The 20,007-nt window shown below is 38.5% G+C and overlaps 1 protein-coding gene across 17 annotated transcripts in view; it reads left to right on the forward strand.

The window, feature by feature from the left end:
* The window catches only part of LMO7 (LIM domain 7), a 190,174-nt gene that overhangs the window by 136,994 nt on the left and 33,173 nt on the right, over positions 1-20,007 (forward strand). For 5 of the 17 annotated variants that reach the window (XM_033104126.1, XM_033104129.1, XM_033104128.1 and 2 more), the window contains exons 8-16: positions 1,057-1,309; positions 2,261-2,539; positions 2,818-3,021; positions 3,889-4,605; positions 5,576-5,605; positions 13,281-13,398; positions 15,524-15,666; positions 16,979-17,402; positions 18,937-19,245. In XM_033104126.1, the coding sequence (XP_032960017.1) occupies positions 1,057-1,309; positions 2,261-2,539; positions 2,818-3,021; positions 3,889-4,605; positions 5,576-5,605; positions 13,281-13,398; positions 15,524-15,666; positions 16,979-17,402; positions 18,937-19,245 (2,477 nt within the window). The remainder of the gene's footprint in view (positions 1-1,056; positions 1,310-2,260; positions 2,540-2,817; positions 3,022-3,888; positions 4,606-5,575; positions 5,606-13,280; positions 13,399-15,523; positions 15,667-16,978; positions 17,403-18,936; positions 19,246-20,007) is intronic. The other 12 variants (XM_033104132.1, XM_033104133.1, XM_033104135.1 and 9 more) reach the window with 5 other exon arrangements.

A 20,007-nucleotide genomic window follows, 5' to 3' on the forward strand; every position in this document is an offset into this window, starting at 1 on the left:
TAAACCACTTCTTGTAGGCTCTTCTCAGTGTCATTTACGGTAGATTCCTTCCAGGCAGGAGGAAGGAGACCAGACCTCGCCTTTAACTCAGGTTAACCACACAGGTGTTCTCTGTGCTGCCAGCCTGGAGCTCTCAGGTAGTCAGGTGCTGTGCACAGCCAGCCTCAGAGAGCCCTGGTAGGAAGCAAGCCCCATTTGTATACTTTCTTTACAAAGATACAGAGGCAAGAAGCAAAAAAGGGCAGGGAAGCGAGACAACTCAGCTTGGATCTCTAGTGTCTGTACCGCTTTTCTTCCCGGGTCTTTAAAAGAGCACATTTATTTATTTATTTTTAAGAGAACTGGTTGGATTTGTATCAATCTGACCTTGAGGTATATCAAAGTGTATTCTTTTGAATATGTGTTTAAATGACTTTGAATCAGAAATATAATAGCCATGGCCATCTTCAGAAAAAGCCTTCTGGGTTCTCATTTAGGTAGGAGACTCGATATTCCTTTGGGTCTTTAGTAGTCATTTGGTCCAATTTCATAGCTAACGTGTGATTCTTGCTTATCAAGGTCTTAGGAGGATTTACCACACCCCTGTGAGATCTTGTGCTTCTCTTTCTATGTTCCCCCTTATCTCTTGCTTCACAGAAATTTTAGATGGCTGCATGCTTTCTTTTAAATTACTGTTTCCCTAGGATTGCTTTTATATTTCATTTCAGTGTCTTTGACTCAATTGCTAGGTTTTACTCAAATATACTCCATTGCCAAGTTTTATGAAAAATTATGGGGGCTGGGAAGATTGAGAAGAAAAGTGGTTCGGCTGTAAATCGGGACTTTTTCTGCTTAGAATGTGCAAGAGTAGAATGTGCTGCACGCGCCTCCAGTATGCAAAGCAGGTTCCTCCTAATGGATCTTATCACAACTTCATGACAAATTTCTAAAAATATGCCCCGCAGTTAGCAGTAGAGCACTGGGTTTCCAAGGGAAAGACAAAGCAGGCAGGCTGTGTGGATTTCAGTGAGAGGAATGATCTGGAGAGTAAAGTAAATGCTTGTTCCTTTTTTGTAGGTTGCGAAAGTGACACAGATTCTGAATTAACATTCAAAATGCAGGATTACAATAAAGATGATATGTCCTATCGAAGGATTTCGGCCATTGAACCAAAGTCTGCTTTACCGTTCAATCGTTTTTTACCCAACAAAAGTAGACAACCATCCTATATGCCGGCGCCCTTGAGGAAGAAAAAGCCAGACAAAAATGAGGATAACAGAAGAAGTTGGGCAAGCCCCGTCTATACAGAAGCAGATGGAACATTTCCAAGGTATTGGGATGTGATCTGATGTTCGAGTTTTACAATGTAGTATGCTTGCGAATTTGCTGGGATATTTAAATGTGGTACAAGGAGTGGTTCTTAAACTGTATTTCGTAGATGAAAATATATTAAATTTCATTAATGCAAATGTTTCTTTTTAGCCTATATTTTTAGTCACACGTGCCTTGAAGATATTTCTTCCATTTTACAATGTCAGCATATGATTTGCCGGTTCCTTTTATAGATGCATGCCTTTAGACATGTTGATGTCTTTCAGCTTTCTGGATGACCTACACTGTTCGTTGTGAACTCTGCTATGTCGTTGATTTCTCCCCCCCACCCCCCGGGTTGACTGATGTCAGCGCACACAAAAAGAATCCTTTAATTTCTCACCAAATGAGCAGAGAGCAGAGTGTGACTTCTCAAATCCAGCTTCCTATCAGAAGGAGGTATATGGTGCTGACAGTGGTTCAGACTCTGAGGATGAATGAAGGTTACCTGATGTAATTTTGGATGCCTTAGCCAGCTGTAGGTTCCAAGGGAAAAAGAGGCCAGAGATTTTCATCTCGAGCACTCACTCTCTTAACTCGTGTTTCACAAATGTTTTCTCCTGCTGGCCCAGTAGCCACCATGCTATATGAATTTACACCTATCTTCTGGATCCAAATGTCTACTCTGTTGATTGTAATAGATACAGTAACACCCCGAGTTGTTTGCAATTTGTCTCTTTTAACACATCTTATAATTATATTTGTCCCCTATGTAGTAAGCTAGTTTTTAATTAAGATGAGATGCTGTCATAATGCCTTAACTTTGTTCTAGGAGCTGTATGATGAGAATGGAAACTAATTTGCTTCCTTCACAGTGGTGTACACTTTGTGAGCCAGAAAGCATGCCTTTTTGTATTCTATTTCACAAATTGCTCATGCATTATCTTAACCAGTTGGATGTTTTGAACAGTAACGAGAGGAGAACTTGGGGCACAAACGTGGAGAACTGGCCAACAGTTCAAGAAACTTCAAACTCCTTTTGTTATTTGAAAGAGGAAGAAGAAGAGACAAGCATACCCAACACTGTAAAAGATGATCTTTATATGAGAAAGCTAAGTCCGATCATGCCAAACCCAGGGAACGCTTTTGATCAGTTTCTTCCCAAATGTTGGATCCCAGAAGATGTGAACTGGAAAAGGCTCAAAAGGGAAACTTATAAACCATGGTATAAAGAATTTCAGGGATTCAGGTTTGTCTTGGTGCATGTTTCTGTCATTCCCGTGTTCATTCAGTACCCTGGCTGGGGGCATTGTATGTGTGCTGTTTATGAAAGAGACAGGTTACTTGCCCTCCAACATCTGTAGAACTCTGTAACTGAAAAAAGAAAATCTGTTTAAACTGCAGGATCTAAACCTTAAAAAACCCTCTTCTAGACAGAGTCATAGTTTCACATTATTTTCAGTTATATTTTTCTCCAGTTCTTTGTCTTCTTTCCTCTTTCTTTCCTTTCTCTGCCTCATTCCACAGTAGGAGGAATTTATACTCTGAGGACGAGGAATCAGGCTCTGGCAGAAGCTCTGCCATTTTCAGTAGGATACCAAAAGCAGAGCATAGGCTAGCCAGCAACTGCCAAAGACGTTCACTCTTGATGGAACTAGCTACTGAGCGGGCCAGAATCGCACGGGACACCCATGCAGCCAGGAGAACTAGTAGTACTTCGGATGAGCCCAGGTGTACCTGCCTGCATGAGCCTTCCTGCTTTGAGTCTGGCCTGTGACACCTGTCCCAGCTTTTGCTGCCACATTAACCTCTGACCATGATGTGCCGAATCATAAAACCTTACTTACTATGTAGTATAAAAGCATAATGTATAATATATTGCTTTCTGTGTGGGCATGTAAGCTTGGAAGTCTGTAGGATTATATATCCTTCTTTAGCACAATAATGTATAAGAGAGGATAGAGTTACATGTGGCATAGTCAGATCTTTTGGAAAACAATTTACAAGGCTTTTGGGATAGTTGACCTAATTTTATAGTTGTGTTATGCATGGAGAAGTGGAGACGGGAAATAATTTTTAGATAGACACTAGGACAGGCAAGTCTGGGGGGAAATGCAGACTCCTCAGGGTCTTTTATAAAGCTTCAGAGCATTTTGTTTTTTAAATTTCTGCTGACTACCTGTGCCTATTGCATAAAGTGCTTCATGACCAACTCTTGAAACTTTCCAACATCATTGCTGCTTTCTTCTCTGGGGTGGGAATTAGGTCATTGTGGCTCATGGGCTGAGGAAGAAGTGAAAGCGAGTGTTGTGTTGCATGTCAGGGAGGTATATTCTATCTATGTTCTAGCCCCATCGCTGGGCCTAGATGGTACCCACCTTCCCGAGAAGTACACTCTGCTCTTGTTTCTTTAAATGGTATCCAGGAAAGTCACAAGTGATGGCATTAAATGCTAGTTTGTCTTCCAAGCAAGAGTCACTCCGATGGCTCCCTAAAATAATTCATCCACAATAACTGACTAGTTGGTCTGCTACCTAATTACCTTTTCTCCTCAAACTTAATAAGATTCTCCCTTCCTTTTTCTTTTCTATGCTTCAGTCAGTTTTTATTACTTCAGGCCTTCCAAACATATTCTGATGACATCTTGTCTTCCGAAACAAATATCAGAATTGACCCCACTGCTGGCCCAAGGCTTATAACACGCAGGAAGAATCTCTCTTATGCACCAGGGTATAGAGGAGGTGATCTTGAGATGTCAACCTTGGATCCTGACTTAGAGAATGATGATTTCTTTGTCAGAAAGACTGGGGCTTTCCACGCCAATCCCTGTGTTCTCCGGGCTTTCGAAGACTTCAGATTTTCTGAGCAAGATGACCCTGTAGAACGAGACATAATTCTGCAATGTAGAGAAGGTGAACTTGTACTTCCAGATCTAGAAAAAGATGATATGATTGTTCGCCGAATTCCAGCACAGAAGAAAGAGGTGCCTCTGTCGGGGGCCCCAGATAGATACCAACCAATCCCTTTCCCTGAACCCTGGACTCTTCCTCCAGAAATTCAAGCCAAATTTCTCTGTGTACTTGAAAGGACACGCCCATCCAAAGAAAAAAGTAATAGCTGTAGAGTATTAGTTCCTTCCTGTCGTCAGAAGAAAGACGATATGTTGACTCGTAAGATCCAGTCTTGGAAGATGGGAACTCCCGTGTCCCCCATCAATTTCACCCCAGGTCCCTGCAGTGAGGCGGACTTACGGAAGTGGCAGGCCATCCGGGAGGCCAGCAGGCTTAGGCACAAGAAACGGCTGATGGTTGAGAGGTCAGAGTATGTTTCTGCAAGGATGTTGCTTGTCATGGATGGTCTTGTGTAACTTGTGTGACAAAGTGGCATCATATTGCCCGACCGCATGTCATGAGTCATTTTGAAGCATCCTGTAAAATTTTTTTGCTTTGAGAATCCTTTATTTCATGGAAAAAGTGCAATTCCATATTTGCACATCTGTAAATCATCTATTTGAGGCCTGTCTAAGAAGGTGTATTTGCAAACCTTGCCTTTGGCCGTAAAGGAAGACTGCTATTTTGCAACATGATGTTACATGAAAATGTTTTCCAATTACCTTGACAGACTTTGATTCTCATGTCCAGTCATTTCTGAAATGGTCTTGTGGTAGTTTGGTTTTATGTGTTTCTCATTTTGGAGGGTATGATTTTTGTGTAAAAATTGTCCTTGAAATATGGCATTGCAAATTTCATTTAAGTTGATTTTGATTTTTGTTTTTGACCTAGGTTTTTTTGTACTATCAGTGTGTGACTTTCTAAATTTAGAGTTTAAAGTTCAGTGCAAACTTTATTAAAATGCATGAATGTTATTTGCTATCTGCTAAATATATGTAATTATGGCCATTTTAGTGATAGTGAATGCATTTCTGTGTTTTGAAACTTGATGTTTTGATGAATGTTCAGTTTGTTGAACTTTGGGATGGACAAATATGATTAGGTTGAATAAAATTAGTAGATGCAAATCTAACTTTTTATTAGTTCCTAGCAACAGGAAGCTTTTTGTTATGGATTTGTTACTTCAGTTAAATCAAGAAACTCTTATCTTAATGTGAATTCCTTGAGATATGAGATCAATGAGAATTTGACACACGATTAAGAATATGACTGAAGAAGCAACCTTTTGAGATTTGTCCATATCTAATTAGACTCGTAAGTTAAAAATGTTGAATATTTAGAAATTAACACACTGGAAAAAATGACTTTTAATTTTTGGTTTTCTGATTTCTTAGACTCTTTCAAAAGATTTATGGTGAGAATGGGTAAGTTTTGTGGTTCACAGTAAAAAAAAAAATACATTCTCTGCATATTGTTTGTCCTTTGTGTAGTGTGTCATTGCAATTCTGTCCTGGCATGTCACTAAACGGGGATGCTGTGTGCTGTGCATGAGATTTAGACACGGGACATTTTTATTAATTTTTCAGCCTAATGATAATGTGTTTGTGTACTCAGTGCATGAAATGCTATATGACAGTAGAATTGCTTTATTAGAAGTTTAAAATTCAGGTCTATTTTTTTTTTTTTTTAATTCAAGGAGTTGATTAAAAATAACCAAGGTGCTTGCCTAAACAAGGTATCTTTACTTTGGTATTTGGTTATTATACAGACCTAAATTTTCATTCTGGATATTATAGCCCAAATAACTACATTTTAGAAAATGTGTGATGGAAAAAGAATATTAGCATTTACTTTGAGGTTGGAATACATACCCTTGGCATTATCTATATACTCCTAGTTTATGGAGAGCTTCCTTATTTGGGATGGTGAGTGGCATTAATCTTGCCCTAGTAGAATTTGGAAACATTTTCAAGATTCCTGATTAGGGTAAAATGTAAAATAACTGTGTTATAGAGCCAAATCAGCCTTCCAAACCTGCAAAAATTAAAATCTTTACTTTCCAATTTTGTTGCAAGGATGGTATTTATAACTAATCCTTAATTTTTGGCTACTGTTGTTTAACTTTAGTCACCTGGTAGACATAAAATATAAAAATAACTTTCTGGAAATATTTTCCATTTCCAGAATAGCATTGTTAAAAGTAAATGCTACTTTTACTTTTTATTACACACTAATTATAGAATAATTTATTCTTATTGAAAAATAACCAGGGGGCTACATATTAATATTTTCCACCAAGCTTTCTGTAACTTTGTGAATCTAACTGCTAATAGTTTTTGAGCAAGAAGGAAACTTAAGTGTGTGAAATATTTTAATTTTGATCTTCAATGAGGTATTTTCATTATAAGGGCTTAGCTTTGGTAATTAAGTATCTTCCCCTACCAGGATTTATTTTATCTCTAAGATACTCTAATTTTGATAGCTGGATAATTTGAAAATGTAGAGATCTTGGAAGTTACTACAATTGCTATTTAAAGTATTATAACCATTCTGGATATCAAAGGTGTAACTGAGCCACGGGCAACTAATTGCAAGTACTTCTCAATCACTGATTTTAAAAGTCAGAGGCTCCCAGCAAAGGCACGTTACCCCCATCCAGCTCCTCCTGTGCCTACAGCGTTTTCATCAGTGAGGGTGAACATGGCAATTTCAGCATGACGCTTAAGCATCTGCTAATCTCTATGCATCATGGGAAAGCTGTTTTAACTTGATGAAAAATCTCTTTGAAGCTTCAAGCATTTTGAACGATAACTTGCACAAGAAGTTTCATTGGTAAATAAAACTTTAAAATGTAAACAGGTTGTTTTCTTAAAGGGGATACGAGTACCCCAAGTACAAATACTTGATAGGAAAGTACACATTTACAGCTATTGCAATGACTATTCTTGTTCTTCTGTGAGGATACATTGGATGACTGGGTTAAGAAAACAGAGACATGCAAATGCCAAAGCTCAGAAAGCTGAGGATTTCTCTCGGCTATAGCTAGCAGCAGCAAATACCTTCTGTAAACTATTTCAGAGTTGTTGCTTGTGTAGTACAGTATTTGTTTTCAAGGCTGTTCCCCTTGCAGTTTAGTGCCAAGGTAACAACACAAATAAAACAGGATTGTAAATTGAGACTGATGAATACGGCATGACTTGTGAAATAATGGGAAGTAATACAAATATGTCTTCAGAAAACTCAAGTGCATTTTAGATTACTTGCAATCAAAATCTATTATATATTTTTGTTTTTTTCTCTAGTCTCAGTTACCAATGTTTTTCTTAAATGGATCTGCAATGAAGGCAAAAAATTCAATTGGATCAAGTATAAGCTTTTAATCTAGAAATTGTTTCATGGTTATAAACATGTTTATAACCATGAAACAACTGCTGTTTTGGGGCAATATTTCTCTGGACATAATGTACATTGTCAAGCTTGGAATACTTACCTGGAAATTCATTATTTTTCAACATCCTGTGATTGAAAAATCATGAATGCTTTCTTTTTGGAAAGGACCAGGTTAAAGAGAAATGTACTTTACTTTTTGAAGTCTTAGATCTTTAATTTGTGGCTTGCTCTTTATTTGGCATTTAACACCTGTCACTTTGTTTATATTTAGTAAGACGCTTTGTGTATGGCAGTCATTTCTCACATATGTGCTTTTGTGTTTGCATGGACTTATGTCTGTATGGTCCCATGACATTTGAAAAGTTGGTTATGATGCCTCTTGGTAGAAGCTCTAATGACAAATAAATTTGTAAGTTTATGTAGCTATAATTTTGTAATGTGATTAAGCCATTGAATCTCCTGCCAAGTATCAACAGGAAACGAATACTGACTGATTCAAGGGGAAGTTGTAATCAAAGGCAACTAAGATACCTATAGTTCACTTGTGGGCTTTGGCCTAAAACATTCTGTGGAACTATAAAGACACATAAGACAACAAAAAGGAAGGGAAAATAAGTTGATGTGAGTTACTTTCTGGGGATTTTGCCTCCAGGAGACATTTGGCAATGTCTGCAGACATTTTTGATTGTCACAAAGGGTGGGTTGTTGGGAGATGGGTTGCTATTGGCCCTAGTACCTTTATAGCCTGGAATGCAGTTAAATATCCTTCAATACACAGGACAGCCCCCTACCATAAATAATTTTCTGGCCCCAAAATGTCAATAGTGCTGCTTTGGACAAACCCTGATTTAGACTATGAACCTATACATGAAAAGTCTCTATGATAATACATTGTTGATCATTCTAGTTGATGGTAGTTCTAAAGCTTTCCCAGATTTTAGTATTGATTACCCTTTAGATAATTCCTACAGTACCTAATGGAAATATTTTTAGAGGTACATAAATAATTATATTCATGTCACCCTCTGAAGTTTGGGGGCCTCAAACTTAGTATCATGGAATTTCTGTTTACTGTGTAAGGCTATCAGTGATTTTTATATTAAGAACATTTTGCTACATGTTGGTCCTTTTTGATCTATACATTATTTTAAATGACTATGCATCATAATACCAGTCAAAAAGTGCCAGCAGAGTAGCAGGTAATTAGCATTGTGGGAGAAGAGAGTAAGATTTTAGTGATACTGGTTTATAATCTATACCTTCCGTAAACTTCCCCCTTCTTTCTCTCTTCCTAAATGCTATTTGAAGAAATTATGTTCAACTGAAAATGCAACATGTTAGACCTGTAGTTTTTGGGAAAAAATCCAAATGCACTTCTAAATTGGAGACTTTCCAAGTAAGGAAGTACAAAGGTGGCAAGTAAATGAATTGTAGGAATTGTGATTGGCCGGTGAATAGTAATACATTCTACAGGACATTAGAGCGGTGTAGTCCTTTATAGTTTTCCCAAACGATTGTCCTGGGACTATCTCTGGTGCTTATCTCATTTCTGTGAAGTAGACAGATGGGTATTATATGCATTTTAGAGACATGGAGAAAGAGAAACAGATATTGCAGTTTTCCCAAGGACGTCCAGCTACAGAGTGGTAGAACCAGACTTAGGGTTTTCTCTAATGAGATAATCCAGCTAGACTGCTTACACAGTAAGATCTCAGAAGTTTATTATGCTGTTAACTCTGATAAGAAAGGAAAGAATTTTTCATGATCTGGCTGGAAGACTCCTGCACTGTAAAAGTTCTAGATTTTATCGGTGTGGCCTGGGGTGACCTCTCTAATTTGAAACTGCTTTGGTAGTTAGTTTTCAGGCGATCCCACACAATCATATTTGCCTGAACAAGAATAGTTGGTATATAGCACCAGATGGTTATTGAAATGTAATCAACATAACCTTACCCATATCTCATAATAATCCCTTCCTTGCTTGGTAGATGAGGCACTGAAGCTCAGAGAAGTGAACTAATGTTAGATTGGGGTGAAAATTGGTGCCACAGCCAGGCACGGAGCCCTCACCTCCTGTCTCATTCCAATGCCTGGCTCAGCTTGTGTGGAAAGTGTTCAGGCTTTTTGTAGGTAACATTATGCACCCCAGGGAACAAAAGGAGCTCACATTCCTCCTTTATGCAAGGGTTTGTCTACTCTGCATGGTATTTGGCTCACTTTGTTCTTCTTGGGGACCTCCTGTGTGCCAGGCTTTGTGCTGTGGGCTTTCAGGAGGACAGTGCATCCTCTGCCCAGGATGAGCACGTTTTCTGAAAAGACACATGTTAACGCTTTACGGTGCAGGAGGGTGAGGTTCTAAAGAGCACCTGTGTACAAGTTTGGGCTGGTTGAGACCCTCTAGCCTTCACCCCACCAAAAGATTATTAAAATATTTGCTTTTCCATTTGTGTTCTGGAATTTATGCAACTGCATCTGTTAGGTATCCAGATTCTCCTCATGCCTTGGCCCTGAAAATTTTTCCTTGCCTCTTTTTAGTGAGTCTGTTATAGTATTAGCTCAAATAGCCTTATTATTTACAGTTATGACAAGTGAATTTATATTCTCAAAATCACATAAATCAGTTTTATACAGAGTCATACCTAGTTAAATAATATTACATTGGTAGATTAATATATAAGTTCATATGTAAATTCATATGTATTCTATATGTAATTCCTTAATATTCTTTAACAAATCCTGTAAAGCTTTCTTTATAAAACTTTGGGGGCGGGAGTCATAAATTCTGACAAAAAATTAGAAACATTCCAAGTTTATTTTGGTCGATTAAATATCATAAAATATACCTCATTTTTTTTTTACCACAGATGTTAAATGAGTGTATCCTGCATGCCTTGTGCCATGTCAATGTATTTTCATCCCAAGCAACATGTGAAATTGTGAGGGAGACAAGCGAAACATACATGCTTATGTACACACTATATGTACCATAGTGCTGAGTCTTACATCCCACGAGAAAGGTATAGCTTAAGCACTAGAGGAGCTGAGAGAAGGTACAGACCACTGTTGGCCTGGAAGAGATAGGAAGACTTCATCAAAGTGATAGAATATTAATCTAGATCATTACTACATTTATGAACACCGACTATGGGCTGGGCACTCTTTGAGGCATAGGTGATACAGCAGCAAACAAATCAGGCAAAACTCCTGCTTTATAATTGTATAGGGCAAGACAGGTGACATGTAAATAAACATACATTTCAGATGGGAATAAATGCTGTGGAGAAAGATGGTAAAGAGGTGAGGGAAGAGGTGAGCCAAGGGAGAGGGACATTTGCTGCTGTTTTGTAGAGTGGTCAGAGAAGGAAACACTGAGGTACCATTTGGCTGGGAATGAGAGATAAGCCATGTAGATATTTGGTTGAAGAACTTTCCAGGCAGATTTAGGAGCAAGTAGAAAAGCAAGAGATTGAACATGAGCAAGGAAGCCAATTGCTGTCGTCAAGTAAGTGAAGGGGAGCATTTCAGGAGATGAGTGAAGAGAATTAGGCAGGAACCAGGTGATGGTTGGACCTTGTAAGTCTTGGTAAAACCTGTTTTTGCCTCGCGTGAGATGGGAAGGAACTGGTGGGTGCTGAGTAGAGGCATGCAATGACCTGAGTGCAGTTTTGAAAAGACCCCTCTGGCTGCTGTGTTGAGAACACACTGTTGGGCAGGAAGAGGTGGAAGCAGGGAGAGCAATTATTGTAGCAATCCAACTAGAAGATATGATGGCTTGGATCAGGATGGTAATGGTGGAGGTGGTGAGACATGGTTGTATCCTAGCTCTATTTAGAAGGTAGAGTGACAGGATTTGCTGATGGGATCTGTTACCATGTATGAGAGAAGGAGAGGAATCTGAGATGACTCCAAGATTTTTAGCCTGCAGTCCAGAAGGATGGAGTTGGCTATTATTGAGATGAGGAAGATGGGAGATGAACAGGTTGTAGGAAGAGCAGTCATGTTTTTGGTCTGTGACAGTTAAGTTTGAGTTGCCTGTTAGACTTCCAAGTGCATAAGATGTTGCATATACCCCATCTGGAGTTTAGTCTCATAGGATTTCCAAGGGAAGAGGGGAATTTAAAAATGCATATATACTGGACAGGGCTTTTCAGTTGAGGGAACAGTTCAGGAAAGATCTTCGCTGGATCTGGAGGCTGGGTGATAATTAAAGAAGCTTTTAAAAAAAGTCTGGGTAAGAGTTGACTGTGCTCTGATCTAGGGTGTTGGCAATAGAAGTGGAAAGAAAGAGACACTGAATAAGAGGACCTGATAACTAATTGAAAGTAGGGAGAAGTGAGAGGCAAGGGTGAAAAATGGTTCTTCGGTTTCAAAAGTGGATGACTGAAGGGCATGTAGCACCCTTAACAGCCATCAGACGAAAAGCAGGTCTGGGGACAAGACGGAGTCAGGCTACCTCAACGACATCATGTGTTTCATGAGTTACTGTTTGCAAAGTCCTTTCTAGATATTATGTCGATTTGTCCTGTTACAACTGAGGTGCTTAGGGGATCGCCATGCAGAGATGTTTATTTAGTAAGCAATTGGAATTGAGTCAAAGGAGGGGACTGAAACCCTGGTCTGTGGATTTGGAAGTCATTTACATAGAGATTATAATTGAATTCCTGGCTAGCCAAGGCAAGCCTGTTATAAAAAAAAAAAAAAAAAATGTGGTGATGGCAAAATCGTGGGGAAGGCAATGTTTCGGGGCCCAAGAAGAACAGGTAGAGTTACTTAAATACATTCAGTTACAATGAAATAAAATCCCAAGTGCATTATGAAAGATTTGTAGAAGGAGCATTTGGGGCATTCCAAAAGCTCAAAAGCTCTGTCTCTCCCCCTTCTTTCATTCCTACCTGCTCTTCAATATTCAGATCTGACTCCTCTCCTTTTTAACTCAGTGCCCCCTTCTCTCACCCCAGTTGACCATCCTTCTCTCTATGCACGTGCATAGCACACCTGTGTCTTTGTACCCAACACCCCATTCTGTTCATTGGTTTCTACTGTAGATTGAGCTCTTAGAGAACTGGTCCTTAGTGCGTCCTCATGGCAAGGGGTCCACAGGGAAGACACGGAAGCTGCCTTAATAAAAACGAGGGCTATAGAGGTTATAACTGGATATTAGAAACTGCCTGTGGTGCTCTGAGCACAAGTCCAGTGCAGTGTTGGAGCAGATCTTATGGAATCCTTGAGAAGCAGTAGCACATTTACTCGTGGTATTGAACTTGAGGAGAAAATATCAGGTAATCATTAAATTATTGAATACGTGCACAGAAAAGGCAGCCAAAACTTAAAAGATTAGCTTTGTGAGAGGTAGAAGAAGAAAGACAAATGATTCTAGTGACTGATAGTTACTATTTTTTCTGAAGTAATCCTTTCATACATGGACCACTCTAAATATGGACATTGGATTAATTTTTCAGACTTGTGCTGGGTTCTTTTAGCCATTCTTTGAAAGAATTCACGCTTGGGTCGAGTGCCGAGGCTCTTATTTCTGCGTTTTGGAAAAACACCATTTATCTCTGTAGTGCTATTTCTGTGATATTATCACTCAAGCGTCTAGGTAGTACAGCAGCCATTTAGATGGAATTTCCAAATATAAGCCCAACCTTCCGGTTTTCACCCTAAATCTGGTCATGTGAACCTTGGTTACCATGGGTATTTTTGTCGTAGGAGTAAGTCCATGAGTGATGTCAGCGCAGAGGATGTGCTGCACTTGCGTCAGGTGCGTTACGAAGAGATGCAGAGAATGAAGTCACAAATGAAAGAACAGGATCAGAAATGGCAGGATGTGAGTATTTTTTATCCCGGGAGATGGGAGCACAGGGGAAGTGTGTATGTTTGACTCTTCCTTACTTCTCTTAAAAGACAGTCATTATACCCAGGAGATGATTTTCCTTGTTATTCAAGGATTCAATCCTGTAGAAAATGTGAGCAACTTCCTTTACAAATATTTTTAGGATGTTTTGATCTATTATTGCTGCATATTTTAAAGGCCATTGTGAAAAATACACTAGGATGTTTGTCTTTTATTATTCTCTGAGTCCTCAAATAGGAGAAGCTGCTTCCTGGCCTTGCAGCTAATGTGTTGACTGGCTTTGGTGGTTGAATTTGGGGCAGGACTGTTACTGATGCTTATGAAGGGAAGAGACTGCGCTCAAGGTTTGGGAAAGCAGGGGTACTGGGGATCTAGCCCAGTTTTGGCGTCAGCATGAAGAGATGAAGTGTTCTTAACATTCATAGAGGCAATTTAAGAGAAATACAAACTATAACTCTGAGGAATATTTTGGTTGAAAAAGTAATTAACATGAATCAAAAGTAGGTGTTTCCACAGAGCTGACATACATCCAGATGTCTATATGGATGTAGACTTAATCTGTAGTTTTGCCTCTGCATAAAAAAGCATGACCTATTTTGAAAGGGGTACTTGTTCTAAATCAAAGGAATGTAAAGAAATGCAATAGATAAACTATAAAGAGCAAATCCAAAAAAGTTTGAGGACAGCATTAGGGAAATAGAGTTGAGTGGTAGCATGAACAAAAGGGTCAGAGATAGTAAATTCTTAATTTTCAAAGGAATTAAAGTCTAATGAAAACGAAACCACTGTTGTGGCTACACTGCTAAATTCCAGTGCCTCCTTTAGTTGGAAACTCAATTTAATGGTCACGAAACAGTAATTCACTGTCACTTAGCCAAAACACATGGTGACTGGGTATGAAAATAGTAAGTATTAAGGAGTTATCCATTAGGTTCAGTCAGATAAAAATTCATGCTGGTTATCCTATAGGATTAAATGTACACTGCTTTTGTTCTTTCTGGAAATAGTTCATATTGGTTTCAGGCTGTTTTTAAGGGGCGGGGGGTAACCCTACCTGCTCCCAAATGGTATAAACCAAACTTACTTTGTCTACCCTGGGGTGAGGTTCCTTTCAGTCTGAGACCTTGGCTAGGCTTCTGCTTGGGCTGGAATGCCGCTAGCCATTCTTCGTATGGGATTTCTCTGGTTTGGAGCCATAGAAAAGTGTGCACCATTCAAAATGTCCTAAACCCCTGGGTGTCAGAACCAGCTTAGGCTGCTAAGGCTAACTTAAAGCTGAATTAGGTTGATTGTCCTGCGTTCACCCAGTTAGGTGAGACCTACATTCCTCAGAATATGGGAAACAGGTGTCCACTTGTTCCCGCATGATCTTTCTTATCCCCCTGTCCTCATGTGGAGTTTCCCTACTTTGGAATCATGTACTGGAACCTGGCCTCCCTAGCAAAGCCTTCCCAAACCCAGCCCTCCCTGCCTGAAGTGGCATTGACCACTCTCTTTTTTGGACCCCCACCCTCTCAGCAATTCTCGCATGCTCATCTTTGAACTTCTATTTATGTGTCTGTGTTTCCTTCCTAGACTGAGAGTTCCTGGAGGGGAAGCACATTTTATTCAACTGTGTGTTTACCGTCCTCTTGCTTCCCCAAAGCAGGACTGAGCTCAGGGTTTGGTAAATGAAAGACCCAGTGTGCATCCACACTTCACCATTTTACAGTCATGTTTCTGTTCCAGTTTTACTAGGGAAACATGTCATTTCTCATGCCAGCCAGATTATTGGAGTGAGACGAAAATGAATGTGAAACAATTCCTGATCTTTCTGACCTGGCCCCTAATTACAAGCATTTAGTATTCTTTGTGAAATGGGCAACGAGGCAGGAAAACAAAAATGGAGTCTATCTTATTAGGTCAGGTTTTTTAGGCAGACACATGAGATAAAGGCTTGGTACAGAAACACTGGCTATAAAAAGCAAAATTAGGGCACCTTGGCATCAAGTTGGAGTGAATAGTTTCAGCGATGTAATGGGATACTGTGGCGCTCTCACTGCTAGAAAGGGTGTGTAGAAATTCAGGTATGCCCGTGCTGATGTGATTTTCTCATCAGGACCTTGCAAAATGGAAAGATCGTCGAAAAAGCTACACTTCAGATTTGCAGAAGAAAAAAGAAGAGAGGGAAGAAATTGAAAAGCAGGCGCTTGAGAAATCTGAGAGAAGCTCTAAGACATTTAAGGAAATGCTGCAGGACAGGTAATACATCTCATGGTCAGAGAGACCTGTATTAGAAATAGATATTTTGTGTATGTGTACGTTGATTTAAGTATGCACCAATAGTAAACTGTAATCAAATATGCAATGGAATTTTCAGCATTTTGCTCTGCGGTGAAAAAGCAAAGTATTGCTCTACTAAATAATGAGTTGGATTAACAAAAGAAACAAATGCTAAATAGTGTGCATTAGTTCTCCATTTAGCATTGAATAGTCACATGCAGAACTGGGTGGTGCTGGCTATATTTGGTGCATAAAATGAACTACTTTTTTCTTTTTTTAAAGTGAATTTAGGAATGGAATGTTCAAATAAAACCAGCTCTCACTCTTCACTGAATTGTGTAAAATATAACCAAGCTTTTTTGCATGTTTTAGTGATGCAATTAAAATTACATTTCAAAGAAAGACTGTATAAACATAAGTTGTGAGGATTTAGTTTTTTCATTGCAACATAATAGGGTAAAGGTCAAATTTAAACTTGCCCGTAGAGCAGTTACTATGTGAAACCTTGGGATATGTAGAAGTCAGAGAGATCGGAAATACGCTTTAAGGATAATGTCAAAAAGGAAATGTGCTGTCAGGTGATATTAAACAAAGCTCCTTTGTGCCCTAGACGCCAGTGGTAAACACAGCTCCACTCACTTAAATGCAACATCGCTTGAGAGGCACTCTTTACTAAATGATAGTGATGAGACTGTTTCATCAGTTTCTCTATAAATATGAATGGTGATTTTTTAATCTGTAATAATTGTCCATGCAAATTCTATGAAGCTCTATGAAACCATATACTAACTTGATCTTAATGGAAGTCTGGGTCTTTTGTAGTCTTTTATTTTTACTAATGATTATAAATCATATACAGGAAAAACTCACAATGCTGACATGTAGTCTACATCTTTGGAGGGTTCAAATTGATTGTCAGACAATTAGTTACATTTGTAGTGTGATAGTTTTGGAAGAGTTTTAAACTTGTGGATAAAATTTGGTCAATAATCCCTTATTAAAATTTCTTTACTTCCTTATTAAAAGAGCTTTTCAACTTAAAAAAAAAATCTCTGTGAAGTATTTGAGACCCTCTCTTAAAAAATGAAGTCAACTGTATAATCTTAGTGGGGCATTAAAAAATTGCATGTATTCTCGTATTCTCTTAATATTGTACTGCTTATTATGTGAAGTTGGTAGTCTTTTTTATTCCCAGTCCATTTATATGTTGATTACCAAAAGAACATCTGTCTCTCCACTTCTGTGTGTCAAATGCATAACTTGGTTGTATGGTGTGTTTTTTTCTGCTTAGGGAATCCCGAGATCAAACGTCTCCAATTACATCAAGGAGAATATATCCTTCTGATGATGCATTGAATGAAGAAAAGCTTCCTCTGACACTGACTATGTCAGAAGCAAGTTACCAGAGTGGGAGAGTAGAAGAGAAGGGAACAACTTATCCTACAGAAATTCCTAAACAAGATTCTACAACTTTTGCAAAAGGAGAGGACACTCTGACAGCTGAAATTCAGCTTCCTCCTAAAAACCCTGGGGAAGAACAACGCCCAGTCTCTTTGTCCTCTCAGCATTCACTGCGTACACAGTCAGCTCAAGTTTCAGCTTCTCTCCCCAGAAGTTACCAGAAAACTGATACAGCCAGGTTAACATCTGTGGTCACACCGAGACCTTTTGGATCTCAGTCAAGGGGAATCTCATCGCTCCCGAGATCCTACACGGTAAAAAAAGTGCTCGCACTTCATTTACTCTGTTCTCAAGAGCAAATTGTTGGCGAACTTAGCAGAGTTTGAGTTATGTGTACGTGATATGTAGAATGTACAAAACTTACATGGATATAAAGCAATTTTTTTTAGCCGACTTAGATTCATTAGACATTTAATGCTTAAAATATAGCAATGATGCAGAATTGATTAAACTTTACGTTCAATGAAAGTAGAACTGACACATTTAAAGAACAAATAAGTTACATTCTAAGGCAGAGCATTTACTTTTTAGCATCATATTTTCTGAAATATGTAAAGTATTAGGTTGAACTGTGTGAAGTTGTCAGTAGTCAGTTGTTTTAGGCTATGAAACAAATTTCATCTGGTTTACTTTAAATATTTTCAGATTATGTACAAATGTCTATTTTTCTCAATTTCTCACTTCATTAGAACTTAATATGTTTGAGCGTAGTTATTAAAATTATCTCATGTTCAAAAAATAAATATGTATTTCTATTTGTATTGGGATTTTTATGACTATGGAATCATTTGTGCTGAGAATGAAGCAGTATCATGTAAATGAAAGTGGGTGTATTAATTGTAATTATGTAAAAGGAATCAATGCAGTCTTAGGATCAATGTTCAAATTCCTTTTACCTCTGTCACTGTGGAATCCTAAAATCTAAAAGAAAAAAATTTGATTTAAAAATATTGAGGTCAGGGAAACCTGTCTAAACTAGCCAGGAATCTCCTGACCGTTATCTTAAATAAAGTACAGGAATGTTTGACAGCATAAAAATTAAATTTATATGACAGACACTTTTAGCATAGTCAAAAGACAATTTATAGACTTAGAAAAATATTAGATAAATGTATTATAAATATAGGGTTAATATTCCTAAGACTTAAAATGGTCCTACAAATTGTTAAGGAAAAGATAAACAGTAGAAAAATGGATATAGAAATTAATAGTTCAAGGGTGAGGAAATTTAAATGGTTGAGAATATAAAGCACACAGACGCATGTTCAACCTCATTGGAACAAGCAAGAGGTATACCACTTTTCACCCACCTGATTGACAAAGATTTAAACATTCATAATGTCTAGTGTTGGCAAGGAGGCAGAGAAACAGACATAAGTAAACTTTTGCTTATAAAGATATGTAGTCATTGGTGGCAATATTTTTGGAAGTTACAGAAAACTTTAAACAACGTTGAATGCATATCACCTGAATAAATTATAGATATCCATACTACGGGCTATTCAATAATTAAAGAGTAGAGTTCTATTTGTTGACCTGGACTGATGTAAATGAGCAAAGAAAGTTTCAGAGGTCTGTTTATAATACAAACACTTTTGTAGAAACAACTTGTCCTCCGCTAAATAAGTGCAGATCTGCTGGCGTGAAGGAATGAGCTCCAAGCTTTTGGTAATCAGTCACTTTGCTGTGGGAGGCATATGTTACTTTAATGGTTTTAAAATATCGATGTATACATTTTAAACAGAAACCGAACTGAATACCAAGTTTAAAATGATGTTTCCTATTTAGATGGATGATATTTGGAAGCATAATGGAGACGTAGAAGGTGTTAAGAGATCTGAATACAGTTCGCTCAGCACCTCTGTGCATAAACCTGACCCAAGGCAGCTTGCTTCCAGCTCCTTCAGTGAAAGAGAGGCAGTGACATTGGGAGAGAGTGTGATGAGCTTGTCCTCTCCTACACCCCCCTTCTCATCTCTTTCCCAGGACCAGGCCGCCACTTCTAAAGCCACATTGTCTTCAACATCTGGCCCTGATTTAATGTCTGAGCTTGGAGAAGGGAGAAGCTCAGCACAAACAGAAGTCTCAAAGTCAAAGGTGAGTTTGGGAAGGTGTTTTAGCATCTGCTGCACAGAAACATTAAGTATTTAAACAGGAAATCACATTTTTCACCAGTGTTTCTAGGCATGACAGTCAGTTATATGGGCTGGTAATGTGGAATATGAGATGGCATTTTATTTTTAACAGATCTTGGAGGAAGTAGGTCTCTTTCAACTCTGAGTTTTCGGATCTTGATAACCCTTGTGGAATGGGTGTATTGAGACCATTGACCAATTTCCTTGGGGTTTAGCTGGGTTTTCTTTCTATTCCCCATTTTGGCAGCTGTTGCCTTACACCACTAGTGTACAGCCGTCCCAGATTTAGGTGTAGCAGTCACTTGGGAGGTTTCAGATGCAGGTCTGATAGATAAATGGGTAGTAAAGCCCCTTCTCAGGGAGTTAACAAGGAGAAATCGGTACACACGAGAGGTGTGGCCTCTAGGGACCTGGCATTTCTTTCTCTAGCATATTAACCTTCTAGTGACTTTCAATACGAATTTATACTGTAGAAAGTCTCGAATTTTGTGCCACTCCTTGTTTCTTAATGAGACTATTGAGGCTTAGTTATAGTATGACAATTGTGTTTCTTAACATTTGAAGTCCAATAAAATATGCCATCAGTTGAAGAATGACTGGAGGCATTTGTAGTTTTTCCTACTTAAAATTCCTTAAGAATGACTTAAGAAAATTATTAGGTAGTGAGTGTTCTTTTAGTATATTTTACATGCAGGCTAAAAAGTTACTGAGAGAACAGAAAGCT

This window comes from Rhinolophus ferrumequinum, chromosome 4, assembly GCF_004115265.2.
Source record: "Rhinolophus ferrumequinum isolate MPI-CBG mRhiFer1 chromosome 4, mRhiFer1_v1.p, whole genome shotgun sequence".
NCBI classification, from domain to species: domain Eukaryota; kingdom Metazoa; phylum Chordata; class Mammalia; order Chiroptera; family Rhinolophidae; genus Rhinolophus; species Rhinolophus ferrumequinum.